The 14,922-nt window shown below is 60.1% G+C and overlaps 1 protein-coding gene across 1 annotated transcript in view; it reads right to left on the bottom strand.

Moving 5' to 3' along the window:
• RTN4RL1 (reticulon 4 receptor like 1) overlaps window positions 1–14,055 on the bottom strand; it is a 30,093-nt gene extending 16,038 nt beyond the window's left edge. Inside the window, exon 1 of the mRNA XM_030288083.4 lies at window positions 13,662–14,055. Within this exon, the coding sequence (XP_030143943.2) occupies window positions 13,662–13,674 (13 nt within the window). The 5' untranslated portion in view covers window positions 13,675–14,055. The remainder of the gene's footprint in view (window positions 1–13,661) is intronic.
• Window positions 14,056–14,922: the final 867 nt, after the last annotated feature.

The following is a 14,922-nucleotide window of genomic DNA, read 5'->3' as shown; positions in this document are numbered from 1 at the left end:
AGCTGACACCGTGAACCAGCGAGTGTGACTAAAACTTGGGAATGCTTTGCACAGGGGTTCAGACACTGCGGTGATGCCCACGGCATTGAAACCTCAGCAGCTGCTCAGGGAGATGAGGACAGAGGGACATAATCAGGTAGGAAAGAGAGGAGAGAGCTGGGAAGGCAGACGCTTTCCCTGAAAGCATTTCCAAGGTCAACGCTTAAAAGTGGAGCAGAGCAAGGATTTGGCTCAGGCAGGGGAGCGGGACCACGCCGGGATGCTCAGTGGGAGGCTGAGGAACGCCCAGCTCCCTCACCAGCTCTGAATTCCCCAGCCAAGGGCTGAGTGAGGCACCCAGACAAGGTCACGGTCCCAGCGGAGCGGCGCGGGCGGCGAGGGAGCTCCGGCTGCGCAGCAAATTCAATCGTGGCGAATAACAGAGTGGAACAAAATCCAGCAATGCAATAAAATCTCCCGGTGCCTTGTTCACCTGAAGCCTGAGCAGCCGGGGCTCGCACAGGAGGTGGCACGGCCTCTGAGGGCAACCTGGTGTCTGGGGAGGCCGGCAAGGGGAGGGAGGGTTTGGAATGGCCCTTGGGGAGCTTTCAGCGGGTGACAGCTCATCCCGAGGCTCACGGGAGGAGTTGGGGCTAAGCAAGGGAGAGCTGCTGATTCCTTAAGAAGCGGGGAGGTGAAATCCAATTGTGCAGCATCCACGGCTGCCATTAACCTGTCTGTGTACTCCCGTGGCCGCCCATCCCTCTCCGCCTGCCAGCCGGGGCTGCCCGGCACACGCTGCCCCGGCTGCCTGGGGGTTTGTCTGCCTACACACAGGCTTTTCTCCAGTGCTTCATGCTGCCTCCAAAATGAAACGCTGGCTCAACATCCCCCAGTGAGCTGGGGAGCAGCAGAACTAGCTCCTGGAGAAGGAGAAATGGTGGCAGCGAGTGACAGGCGGCTGCAGGAGGAGCTGAGGGGCAAAGCACAGCTCCCAGCTGAGGGCAGGAAAGATAATCAGACTTTCTCAAGAAGGGTCCTGAGGATATTCCTTGGGAATACCCCTTGTAGCATCATCTCCATCAAGGTAGAACTAGGGATGTTAATAGCAGCTTTTGGAAGCGCAGATGGGTTTGTGCCGGGCTTGCACGTTCCTGGAGGAGGCAGCCAGGTGGGCATTAGAGGGGTCTCTGATTCAGCTGGAGCCCCCTCAGCAGGGGGAAAAGGCAGGATCTGGGCTTGCTTTGTTCAGCCCCACACTCTGCCCGGCCCACGGGGAGGCTGAGAGCAGAATGGTAGGGAAGGGAAGGGAGAGGAGAGGTGGGGAGCAGGGAGGAGGCACAGCCAGCCCCACCAACCGCCTCGCCTCTCTGCATCCCAGTTCCATTTGCAGATTTATTAAATCGAGAGCCAATTCCGACATAATTTCTTTCAAGCAGCTCCACCTCGCAGGTGTGCAGAATTTATTTGAGATAAAGAAAACCATTACAGAGAGACAGCAATCTTCAAAGACCACCTCGGAGACCTGAGAGAAATAAAAACACTAGCCCGTGCAAATGTGCAATTAAGTTTCAGAATACTCCTGCTCCATGAAAAGCTCTGTCCCTGCAGAGAACAGGCCTTTAAGGCAATTTTCCCAAACCCTATTCAGCATTCACTCAAAAATGCCTTTTTAAAACAACATGTGATTTTTTTTTCCCCTCCCTGCCTCGCTCCTCCTTCCCTCTGCGCTTGCTCCATCAGTTCCAGGTGGGACAGAAACAGCTCTGGTGGGGATGTGGTTCCTCCCCATTTGGAGGGGGACATGAGGCACAGGAGGGGTCCCATCCACACAGGCACAGCTCTGTCACAACCTCCTGTCATGTCAGATCCACAAAGCAGGAATTTTTAGAGCTAGTCTTGTTGTTCAAGGAGACCATGACACCAGCATGGCCCCGCCTGGGGACAATTTGCCAACTATTCCCAGTTGAAGGATCTTCATATCCCTTATTCATGGGTCATCCTCTTCTTGGTGATTAATTAAAAATGCATAATTAACCTGTGGAACGCACTGCCAGGAGGTATCGGGGAGGCCAGGAGCTTAGCGGGATTCGGGGGAGGATTATATGTTTAAATGGATAATGAGAACATCTGGTGGTACATTAACAGGGATGAAGGAGAATTAGGGAGAAGAGCTTGGCCAGCTGCCGGCACAGGGTGCAGGAGGGTGACCACGGGGCTGGCTCAAGGAGGGCACTGCTGGTCCAGCCCCAAGCCTGGCAGAGACACCAACGCACCCCTACACCCTTGGGAAGCGATTTTGGGAATGAGTGGGTGTGTCTGGGGATGAGGGAGTGACAGAGGGGTCACCACAGGGCTGCTTGCCTTCAGGTTGGAGGTGGCTACCTGGGACAGCAGGATGGTCACAACTCCTTGCCAGAACACCCAACCCAGCGGCCACCTCTTGTCCATGGAGACCTGTGGCATGACTGTAACCCCCGGAGACACCCTGATAAATCAGCCACAGTGCCCTTAAAACCCCAGGAGAGCACCCATCAGCTGCAGCACTTCCTGCAGGTGACACCACGCAGCCATCCGTGCTGCTGGTGGCGAGCTCTCAAGTCGTGGCACGCGACCAAGAATCCCAGGAAGGCGCAGGAGACACAAGAGCAAGCCTCAGCCAACCTGGCCACGCAGGGTATCCCAGCCCAAGGGTGTGCAGCCCATACAAGAGGTGGTTCCTGGGGGGTCTCCAGCTTCTGAACAACACGTGGCTTCCAGGACTGAGCCTGGCACACACCTTCTCCCTGTGGCAGCATCCCTCATCCACCCCAGGCTCCACACAGAATCACAGACACCACCCAGCACCCCCCTTGCACGGTGGGCACAGACCATGTGCTTTGCTTCACTTCTTTCCCCCAGCCTCAGAAGTTTCCTTAGAAGAGCTTGGCAGCCAAAGCCAGCGATTCCGAGAGCAAACTCCGGGCTGACGACAGGATTACCAAATCCCTGTCAGCAAACAGGGCTCAAGCAGCTGCTCTTTGCAGTGTAAATCTGCTGCTCCACCGTTTGCACCAGCTGATGGTGGTGCAAGGCCTGGGAACCACAACCTCTTGGGGGGAAAAGCACTGAGGGCTCTCAGCAACATCCCCAAGAACTGGGAGGATGCTCAGCTCTTCATCCCACTGCATCACCAGGCTCCTGCTTTGCAGCAGCTCGGACAAGGAGGGGATGCTCAGTCCTCCCAGCAGGACTCTGGGTGCTCTCAATGCCCCTTCACTGTGGGAATCCAGGGCTTCCCTCTGGCTGTCCTGGCAGGTCTGGGACCCTGGCAGGGGTCAGGAACCCCCCTGGACAGAGCCCCCAGAGACACTGGCTGTGATCTCTGGCCATGGAAAAGAGTTTTCAATCCTACAGGATGAATTACCAGCTCTGAGTGTTTGATATGAGTAATAATTAGTGTGGCACAGGTGCAAAAGTAAAATTTTAGGTTTCTAGATTAGGGGTTCAGAGGGGACAAGATGGAGGAAATTGGGTGTGTCTTGTCCTTTTCCTCCTTCTTCATGCCCTCCATGTCTCACTGTGGTGTTGGCATTTTTCTGTTGGTTCAGGCTGGGGACACACTGTCCAATGTAGGTGACAGATATTGGCACGTTATTGTAAATCCAGCACAGGTAGTTTGTGGTATTTAATGTTTGTACCATCCCACTGAGGGCAGAGCCCCACACGCTGCCCTGCAGGACAGAGCTGCGGCAGGGCAGCAGAACATGTTAGAGATAAACAGAATAAACAACCTTGGAAACAGCACAGACCAATTATGGCTTCTTCTTTGGCAACGGGGCAGAAAGACAGAGACTTTCTACAATCTGGGAATCATCAATACCTCAGATTCCGACACTTCACCACTTTGAGGGTGATGCCACCAACTCAGCAAGATTGGGCAACCAGAGGGATTTTGGGTGTTGTGGCCCCTCCGGACTCTCTGCTGGTCCCTCGGGACGAGGTGGCCGCAGCACATCGTGCTCAGCCTGCCGAGCACGGCCGGGGCCTGCCGGGCCGGGGTTAATCTCCTTGTCACACTTTCCCTCCTTCTTGCTGGCTCGGCGCGCTTTGACCCGCTGTGAAATTGTGGCCAACAGCACTGAATATTTTAAGAGCAGCAATGCAGCGATGGCCGCGCGGCAGAGCAGCAAGGCAGGCCGGGAGCTGAGCTGGGCTGGGCCCTCAGCTCCCCCCCGCCACCACCAACCCATTAGCACAGTTCAGGGAAACCTAAAAAATTCAAAAGACACTGAAATATGCAGCATTTTTGCTCTCCCTGGAAATGACGCGCTTCGCTTCCCAGATGCTCCCGAGTAGGACGTTGTAAATAAGAGGCTTTGTGACACAGAGGGTGTTGCCAGTGGGGCTGAGGATGCTGCAGAGCCCAAATTGACACCCCAATCCCTTTCCTGCCCCTCACTGGGGACAGACCCACGCTGCCATCAATGCCCATCCCATTAAAGGAGCTTCCCCTGCCCATACTTGGTCCTGCTGGCTGCTCCCTGCCCCTTTCCCCCCGGGTACCCCCTCAGCACATCCCTCCTCCCCTCGGCCGGGCGGGACGGACGCGGGTGCCGCAGGACCTGACGCAAACACCTGTCCTCAGCACTTCTGCTATCTGGGGCACAGCAGAGCAGCAGCAGTGAGGAATTAAAAAAAAAAAAAAAAAAAAAAAAAAAAGAAGGCCTATTTGCATAAACCTCCCAAAAAAAGGAGCTGGAGCCTGAGTGTGGAGAGCTGGAATATCAGTCAGGGAGCACTGGAGCCGGTAGGAAGTGCAATAAGTATTTGGGAAGCGTCACCTGGACCTGGGCACGTTCTGCCATCAGGTCCCTGCATATCCCCAAAGTGCTGCCCCAGGGCTTGACACCCCATCCAGGAGTGACACTGGGACACTTTCGTATTCAGGTCTTAAGAGGGCAGATTAATCGCCGTGTGCTGGATTTGTCATGCGCAGGGATATATATTCGTCTCAGAATTTACAAGTAGTTCTGTCTGAGAAATAAACAACTGGAGACAAAAATTACATTGTCACCGTGCAGGTGTGATCGATGGGCAGGACAAGCCCTCGGAGTGACAGCGAGGTGCCACTGGCACAACCTGCCCAGGGAGTGCCAGCTCCCGGGACAGCTGGGAGATGCCAAAGGGACCCCGGGAAGGGCAGTGGGATGTACTCCACCAACCCCAGGCTGTTGTGTCTCTGTCCCAAAAGCCAGGAAAAGTGGGAACAGCCACCAAGGCCATCCCCAAGCGAGGGAGATGCTGAACCCTGGAGAAAACAATGCTGGTGATGGGTGACCAGGATGCAGTTGTGGGAAGATGCCCGGGGCAAAGCAGTCAGCAGCCCCCAGGTCAGCTCCTTGTAAAAGCCTCTTGGGTCTGTCTCAAGCCCCAAATCCTCCTCTCCAGCGTGTTTCCAAGGTCAGCAATGGGCAAAAGACAGAGACAGGCTGGCAGCCACTGGATTCCCCAGGGATGTGAGAGAAGAATTGATGCATTTACACCAAGCCCCTTTCTAGTTTGGTTTCTCCTTCATCCTTCTCTGCTTCCCGTGGCTGCACTGCCTTGGCCCGGCTTGTCAGGGAGTGACAGAGCACATTGCCTGCTGGGGTCACTCCCTGGGGAAGGACAGGCATAGGCTCCCTCACAGTTTAAATCTGAATTCACACTGAAAGCACTGAAAAAGCTCTGCACGGATCCTCTTCCCAGCCTTCAGCATCCTGAGGAGTCATGACTCGGCTCAGCCTGCCGGGATGGAGATCCCAAAACCATCTGGGGCCATCCAGCTGCCCCCGAGGCGGGTGCCTCGCTCCAGGCTGGCACCCAGCAGCTGGTCCAGCAACTGCCTCCAGTCTATTAATAAAGCTGGAGCAGCTGGTAGAGCATCCACCGCCAGTCCTCGGGATTTATCCACACGGCTCTGCCTTATCAGCCATGCTTTTCACAAGCACTTAAATTCAGGAGGAAAAGGAAAAAGTGAAATCAGATAGAAATGCAGGTCTGTTTGCTGTTTTCTCCAATGAAATGGTTCTGGGTAAACAGCAGACGCCTTTGATGAAATCCCAGCAGGCTTAAACAATAAAGCTGGTTACAAACTCAATCTGGCGCAGATATCAGATCTGAAATTGTTTCAAAAAACATGTCAACATTTTCTAATGCTGCTGCAAAACTTCCTCGGCACTTTGCCACAAGCTGCATCTGTGACGCAGGACCTGCGCCGCTGTCCCAGCTCCTGCTCCCACTGCTGCACTTCCCAGGGGGAGTCCAGCCCTGGCACCTCTGCAGCCCCTCCCTGCCTGCTGGGAGACCCTGAGCTGCAGGAAGATCTCAGCTGCATCACCTGGGAGGCAGGAGATGCACATTCCCAGCCCCGTGCTGGGGTTGTTTTCCGGCTGTAAATGCAGTTCCCATACCCAGGCACAGCCTGGCTGAGGTTTGCAGTGCTGGAGGTCTGGCAGTGCTGGATGAGGGGCGGCAGGCGGGGTGGGCATCCCCCCATCATGTCCCAGGGATGGAATTTAGCTGTGGGTTCATCCCAGGTGTTACCAAGGACAACTGACTTCTCCATGGAGAAACAATTTACAAAAAGTTGTGGTGGCAGAGGAGCACAGCCTGGTGCTCCTCCTGGGTTCTGCCTCCTGTGTGCCACCTCTGCATCCTGCTGGGACACCAGGGCAGGATGAGGCTGCATGGGGATGCACAGGCCCAGCTGATGGAATGCCTGGCACAGCTTGGTCCCTCTCCTGTGGGTGGTGGGCACAAATGAGAACCACCCAGCACAGAGCAGCTGAGTCAGGGGGACAGGAAATCTGGCAGCTCCATTGGTGTTGGAGTGACAGGGACCATCCAAACTTGGAAAACATGCAGAGAAAACATTCTAGAGTCTGATGAGGCAGGTCCTGCACTGGCATCGCCAGGACCAGCTTGCCAGTTCCTTGGCACTGGCACTTCCCAAACTCTGTCAGCACCTGGGGTGTCTGGAGGACACCAGGGGATGCAGCTGAGAGGGTGAGAGGCTGAGGAGGAGGAGGAGGAGGAGGAGGCACACCTGGTCCCACCACAAACACAAACACTCTCTTGGCTCTGGCTAAAAAGCCAGCGCCAGCTCTAAAGTTATTTGGGGTGTCCCAAAGCCTCCCACCTCCATCCATAAGGGATCTGCTCCACTCATCCCACGCTGGACCCAGCCCTACACACGCCCCATCCCACAGCCCAGGGAAGCCCCCAGCCTGGAGCTGATGCCTGGCACAGCTCCTGCCCCGTGTGGTGATGGAGCAGCAGAACCTTCATCCCTCCCAGAGCTGGAAACGACAGAGAGGACACAGGAGAGGAGAAACGGGGCACGAGGAAGAGGATGAGGAGGGGGGCTGGGGGGGGCAGGGGGCCAATCCTGAGCCCCGGAGCAGCAGAGGGGATGTGGCAGAGCTGACCCCTCTGCGGAGGTTGCCTTTGCCATCGATCCCTGTTGCACTCAGGCTCATTAGGGCCGGGGAGCTGCTGCGAGCGGCTGCTGGAGGAGACAGACGGGGGGAGCGCTCGCTGTGGCTCCCTGGATCGTATTAAATATTTACTTTGTTTTGTTTTGTTTTTCTCAGCTATATTGATCAGAGATGGAGTGGGGAGGGGGGCTGGGGGGAGCAAGGGGGTGATGTTGGATGCTGGGAGGGAACAGCAGAGGAAGCAACTGAGCTGGATAAACGGGGACAGATCGTGGCAGGGCGTTCCCGAGGGATTCACTTGCTCTCCCGAGGGTCACCCAGCGCTGTCACCCTCCAGCGATGCCCCCTCAGAGCCATTCACCCCCTTCAGGGTCGGGATGGGCATCACCAGCACACGGGGGGAGCAGCGGGGCAGCTCCCACTCCCCATCCCACACCAGCCCTGTCCCGGGGGATGCGGGATGGGAGGATGCCCAAGGCAAAAGCATCTCAGAGGTTGGGGTATCCCCCCGCTCCGGGCTGGGAGATGCCCCCCGCATCCAGGCTGGGCCCCGGGAGCGGCCGCGCAGTCGGCACTGTTTCTATTTCGAGAGGAGCTCTACTGGAAAAGGAACAAAAGCCGAGGGAAGCTATAAATAGCCGCCTTCTTCACACCAGCGCCTCCTCCGCCCCAGCATCCCGAAGCCGGGGGGGTCCCGGAGCCTGGCCCGGCCTCAGCCCCACTGCCAAACCCCTTCCACGTCTTCGAGCCAACATCTCCATCTGAAAACCAGAGGCAACAATAAGCCGGGGAATATCTGCCGCCGAGGCAGGGCTGGCTCTGAGCAGAGGTTTGCCAAGTTACCCGGCGGCTGTGCCCAGCCACAGCCCCGCTCCCCGGGGGATTTGCCGCTGCCCAGCCGGGATCTGCACCCAAAAACACCCCGCGGGGACGGATTCCACCGCCTGGGGATGCTCCTCTTGTCCCTGGCCCTGTCTGCGGCTGGCAGGGAGCAGGAGGAGCCGAGTAGCTCGGGCAGACCTACTTTCAAGGCTTTAATCCTTTTTGCTTAAAGAATCTTTTTTTTTTTTTCTCTCCCCTCTCTTTCTTTTTTCCCCTTTCTTTTCCTTTCCGCGCGGCAAAGATGGGGTCTGATCAGAGGAGAGACGCAGGGAGCTGACAAGCTGCGGCGTACGGAGAGAAAGGAGAAAGAAATACATATTTATTACCCTCAATTATTAAAAAATAGATAGCAGCAGATCTTAGGCCCTGGCAGAGGCACTGCAGAGTCGTTTGTCTGAGGACTATTTTGTTTTTTAAATTCCATTGGAATTATAATACACCGGGCTTGTTAGCACAAACACCCCGGCATCTCCCTGCCGAGGGGGGATCATCCCAACCCCTCTGCTGGCTCCGGTGTGCTTCCCGCAGCGTGGCTGTATCCAGCACCCCATGGGATGCCGAATTTGCAGGCAGCAGGGAGGGAAGGAGGGAGGCTCAGGGAGGCAGGAGCTGGCAGAGGATGCAGCTTTTGTCCCCCCGCGGGGATCAGAAGGGATCTGCCCGGTGCAAGCAGGTACCAAAGGCACATGGATACCCAGCCGGGTGACAAAATCTTCACCCAGGTCACCTCGGGCCAAAACAGCCCCGTGACATTCTCCGTGCCCAAGGACGGGCTTGGCACTCCCTGGGGTGGCACCGCGGTGGCATCACGGGGATGGGGTTCCCCCAAGCAAACCAATGCAAACGCTGGTGCAAATGCAGCTGGGAAAAAAAAAATAAATAAAAAACAGAAAGCGGTTCCCAAGTGCGGCACACGGGGCTGGCGGAGCCGCTGGCACCTCCCCTCCGCTTGCAGGGCTGCTCCGTAAGGAGCCCTGCCAGAGCAGGAGCTGCCAAATTCCCTGCCCAGAAATCTGCATCCTCCCGGGGTGATGGTGATGCCGGGACTCGGGACTCTCCCCACGCACGGCATCTGCTCGGATCCACGCTGGACCTCCATGGACCTGCTGTGCCAAAACCTCTCCAGGGTGCTGCTACCTCATCCCGCTGGCCGGGAGGGACACAGCCGTGACAGGAACCAGCTTTTGGCACCGTCAGCCACCAGAGCAGCCACGGCTCTCCCAGCCCGGGCAGGAGCATCGCTAAAAGCTGCTCCCCAAAACTGGGAGGGGTCCCAGCCGCTGTGCCAGCACCACCGGGGAGCAAGCAGCCAGCGGGGCACACACGCTGTTAAAAAGGAAAAGGAGCTTTCTACACCAAATGGAGCATTTTCCGCTTAATAACCCCCAATCCTAATCTGTGCAAAGAAGATTGCACCCCGCATCTTCTTCCCGTCCTGCATCTGCCGCTCGCCCTGCCCGCACTTAACACCCGGGCACAGCCAGGGCTGCCCCATCACACGGTGAAAAGCAGGAGAAAAAGCGGCCACGGGGAAAATGCCCAGCACCGGGCTCATCTCCTTTGTCAGCACCGTGCCTTCACCATTTGTCATCAGTAAAAATAATAATCCTAAAAGTGTCCCCCCTCTGATTGCCGGGCTGTGGGTTTCCATGGCGATGCCGTTCCGCAGGGATGGTACCGGGGGATCGGTGGGATCGGTGTTTCCTCCATTTGGGAGATGGGACGTGGTGTTGGCACCCAGAGCGAGGACAGCACCAGCCCTGCTGCTGGCACAGGATGCTGAGGCTGAGCCAGCTCTTTCCACCTTGGGCTGGAGCAGCATCACCCAAAATAGCAGGGGGAGAGCAGCTTTGCAGGAGAGAGCACAGATGCTCCTGTATCCCAGTGGTGCTCCTGAGGCCGTGCCCTGCACCCCTGCCCGTGCCAGCACACCGACCCCCAGCTCCTCCTCGCTGACTCCCACCAGGATCCCTCTTGCTCCTCTCCTGGCCTCGTGGCTCTCCCTGCAGCCTCCCACTTGTTGCAGCTGCTCTTAAATCAGATTTCAGCCTCCTTTGGTGGGTTCTGAACGAGGGCAGCACCTCACCCATCCCAACAACAGCCACCCAAACAACAGCCACCACTGCTGGGGTGTGGGTGCCTGTGCTGCTGCTGCTGCTGCTCCACCAAAGAGCTCTGCAAACATAATCTGCTCTTGATAACCCAAGTCTCTATTGATCGCAGCTGAACCCTGGAATTGCACTTTGCAAACAAAGCCCAAGTTTTTGGCTGTTTGGGGGACACTGGAGCAGGTCCCTGGGGTGGGGATGAGTGGCAGTGTCACCCAGGGGTGCCCCAATGTGGGGCATAGTGGGACAGGTGATGTGGGGCTGAAGTAATCGTGTCCTGGGTCACTCCTCTGCCAGGGGGGCTTTGTCTCTACTCTCCCACAGGGGCACTGCCAGGAGCAGGGGACGCCCCAGCGGGAGGCAGCCCTGGTCACACCTGGCCACCACCACATCCCTCCAGGCTCCCACACTTCCCTGCCTGCTTTTTGCCTTCAAACAAGATTTTGGCTCTTGCTGTCAAAACCCATCAGCGCTCCAGCAGTTTCCAGCCTGTTCCTGCCTGGCCCCAAGGCAATGACATCCCACTCGTGGCCTCATCCTGCAAACCACGGAGCCTCACCGCCCCTGCTGCTGGCCTGTGCCACTGGCTCCAGCCCTGCCAGCTGCTTCAGGGGAAGATGGGTGTGAAATCACACTGGAAAATGCAGATTTCTATGTCTCCTGGGCATGTTCACTGATGTTTTTAGGGCAGTGCTTCCAGGCCACCTGGAGTGTCACCCAGACGGGGCTGTGGGGTACCGGGTGTGGCATTTTTGGCAAAAGGTGGCAATAACATCCAGCCAAGCGTGGCCACGGCTCTGACCCTGCTGGGCTCCATCGGTGCAGGGCACTGAGCAGCCACGGCTCCGACTCCAGGGCCAGGCAGGTCTCCTCTGCCGAGCCCTCCTCGCTCCCCCCCAGCAGCACTGCAGGGACAGCCTGGGCCGCATCCTGACCCCCTCCCTTGCTTCACCGGGCACAGAGAGCTTGTGGCTTCCTATCAGCTCTTTATGAAATTAAACTTTTATAAGCAGAAAGGTTTCTGGGCTCTTGGCTCCCCGGCGCAAGAACCGCAGCCCAGCCTGCACCCTGCCTGCTGACTGCTGGCCTGGCAGGGAGGGATGGAGGCTGGACCCCCGTGGATGGGATGAGCGATGGAAGGGACGGGGATGTGGCTGCCCATGACCTTGGTGCCATCCTTGACCTGGAAATCTCCTTCTCCTGCACCGCCAGTATTGCACTCCTGCCTGCAGCTGCCACCTCTAACACGGCTGTGACACCCTCACCCCGGATGGAGCTGCACCCCACACTGCCACGCCACCAGTGACATCCCACAGCACAGAACCCACCCTAAATCCCACCAGGGACTCCACGGATGAAGCCCACGGGGTGCAAGAGGCCCAAAATGCCCTCAGGAATAGCAGCGCTTGCCCGGCCACGCTGAAAACGACTTTGCCCGTGTGGCACAGCGTGAAGCTGTCCCCTCAGAGCTGCCTCCCTTGGGGGTGTCACCACAGCACAGCCCCTGCTGCCTCCAGCCCTGCCATGGCCCCAGCAGCGGGACGTGGAAGGTGGTGGCAGTGCCACCCACCAGCACAGCCTGGCATTGCCACCATCCTTGACAAAATCAGCCATCCTGGAGCCCCGCAGAGGGGTTTGGCCCCAGCCCAACACCACAGCAGCAGCTGTCCCTTTGTCCCCTTGCATCACATGTGGGATGTCCCATCTGCACCCCTCTTGGGGCAAATGCTGGGGATGGAGCCCCCTGCCCAGGGACACCTGGCCCGGTGAGGCAGGGAGGGGAGAACCTGTGGGCAGGATGGAGGCCTCCTCTAACTGCCTGTTGAATTATTCAGGAACGGTATTAACTTATAAATGAGTGTGTTTGACTGATTTTGTGGTTGATGTACAGATAAATTCTAATGAAAGACAGCTACAAGATTTTAAATTATTAATTAGACTGCCACTTAACAAAGCCTATTTGGCACTCTATTTCCTTGCTTAACAAGACGAAAACTTTAAGAATAGGTTTTGCTTTAGCCCACAGGCTCTTCAATTTGCATTTTGTTTTTCTAGCTGCACAAATGAAAGCTGTAGATCTTGACCTTAACAGGCTACCCCTGGTGGGATCCAAGCCTGTCGGCAGCCTCGCTGCCTGCCTGCACCTCAGGCTCCACTTTCCCAGCCTGGATGATGCTTTTCCTCCAGCCAGTGCACCAGGGCTGGGAATGGAGGCTGGAGAGCGGGGCTGGCTGCTCCGAGGCTCGGGGTTTGTTCTCCAGCCATCCAGCCGGGCTGGCTTCACCCGCCAAACAAAGCTGAGGCGGGAGCCAGAGAAAGGAGCATCCGAGTGCGAGGCCACACAGCCGCAAGGTGACATTTCCCCCAGCGGAAAGAAGCATCTCTGGGGTGGCAGCGGGGGCTCTGCCCTGCCTGCCTGGGGGTCCGCACCCCAGTGCCAGGGGCTGCACGCACAGCCTTGGCACCTTCTGCGCTGCCCGAGCCTCGTCGGAGAGGGGCATGTGCCGGTGCTGGCGAGGGCTGGGCCCGGGGCTGTGTGGCTGTCCCCTCCCCGGGACACGGGACAGCAGTGGGGGGGTCCCACCGCATGTCACCGCTGTCCCCAGCATCTCCCCGGGACCGCTCCGGTGCGGCGGGGCCGGGGGTCCTGCCCTCCCTCCCCACCGTCCCGGACCCCCCGGAAGGGCCGGCTGCTCCCCTCGCTGTGATGTCACAAAGCTCCCCGATGATGTCCCAGCCGGTTGCCATGGAAATCGCGTGATGTCACAGCGGAGCGATTCTCCTCGGGGGGGGGGGCCGAACGGGACGGCTCGCCCCAACTTCCCCGCCGAACCCCCCGCGCTCCCCGGTGAGCCCCGTTTCCCGTTCCCTCGCCCTGAGGGAAGAGCACCGATCCCCCCCGCCCCCCCCACGCCCGCCGCATCCCCGCTGCCTCCGGGACCCGCCGTACCCCGGTGCCCGCGGGACCCACCGCGTCCCCGGTCCTGCGGGACCCGGCGCTTGCCCTGCCTCCCTCCGCTCCTCCCGGTCTCCCGCCTCCCCGCCGCGCTGCGCTCCCGCCGGTGCCGCTCCCCGGGGGGTGCCCGAGCCTCGGTGGCGGCGCCGGTAACACGGTGGCGGCGGGGGGCGCCCGGCGGCGCGGCCCCAACTTCGGCGGGGAGACAAACTTCGGGGCCGGCCCCGCCGCCTCCGGTGCCCGCGGCAGCCGGTGCCCTCCCGGTGCGGTGCTCACCTTGGCGGAGCATCTTGGAGCCGGGGCGGGCGCGGTCTCCCGGCGGCGGCGGCGGCGGCGCTCAGAGCCTCGGGCGCGGCGGTGGTGAGCGGTAACGGCGGCGGCGGCTGAACCGGGAACGAGGAGCCGGAGCCCGGGCGAGCGGCCCCCGCGGGGGCATGGCGGGCCGAGCCGCAGCGGCACCGGGGAGCGCCGGCCCCGGTGCACCGGGGAGCGCCGGCCGCGCCTCTGCCCGCCGCGCGTCCCGCCGCCGGCTTTTAGGGGGGAGCCGCCCCCTCGGGGCTGGGGCCGCCGCCGCCCCCCACCCCCTCGGGCAGAGCCTATAAAGGGGTGCCCGGTGCCGGTGCCGGTGCCGCGCTGCCTGCAGCGGCGGGCAGGGCTGGGCAGGGCGGGGCGGGGCGGGGCAGCGACGGGGCGGGCAGGGCTGGGCTGGGCTGGGCTGGGCCGGGCCGGGCTGGGCTGGGCGAGCCCCCCCGGGCCCCCCCGTTCCGCCGCCGCCGCCGCCTCTCCCGCCTCCCGTGGACAGTTCGTGAAAGTGCCGCTGCTCCCGTTCCCCGCGCCGCCGCCCTCCCTCCGCCCCACCGCGGGGTACGGCCCAGCGCCGCCCCCCCCGGGGCTCTGCGGTCCCTCCGGGACCGGCTGTCACCCCCGGCACATCGTTGTCCCCTTTGCCGTCGTCGTCCACACGGTGCCCGGTTATCGCACCGAGGCTCCGCCGCGCCGCCCCGCGCCCGCCGTGCTCACGGCTGGCCCCGCTGTCCCGCCTGCCCAGCCCCGTCCCTGCCGCTCCCCGGGGACCCGCCGTCCCCTCGGCCCCTTTTCGTCCCCTCCGCCCGCCGTGTCGCCGTGTCCTGCCGAGATGTCGCCGTCCGATCCGGGTCTCTGCTGTCCGCGCTGTCCCCGCCGCCCCGGCACGGTCCCGGCCGCTCCCTACGGTGCCCTCCGCCCCTTCTCGTCCCCTCCGCCCCACCGGGGTCACGGATACCCCCCCGGGGGCTCTGCTGTCCCCTCTGCCTCCCGGTCGCTGCTGTCCCCTTTGTCTCCCGATTCCTGCTGTCCCCGCACTCTCCGTCACTCCGGTGCCCCCGAGCTGTCCCCGCTCCTGCCTCCTCCCCCGTGCACCGGAGGGGGCCCCGTTATCCCACCGGGAACGCAGCTGTCCCCACCGCCCCGCCGGGACCGCCGCCTTCCTCGGGGGATCCCCGCTGCCTCCTCGGTCTTCTATCGTCCCCTGGAGGTCCCCGCTGGCCCCGGACTGCCC

Source organism: Taeniopygia guttata, chromosome 19 (assembly GCF_048771995.1).
Source record: "Taeniopygia guttata chromosome 19, bTaeGut7.mat, whole genome shotgun sequence".
NCBI lineage: Eukaryota > Metazoa > Chordata > Aves > Passeriformes > Estrildidae > Taeniopygia > Taeniopygia guttata.
This window is presented reverse-complemented; position numbering and strand designations above follow the sequence as displayed.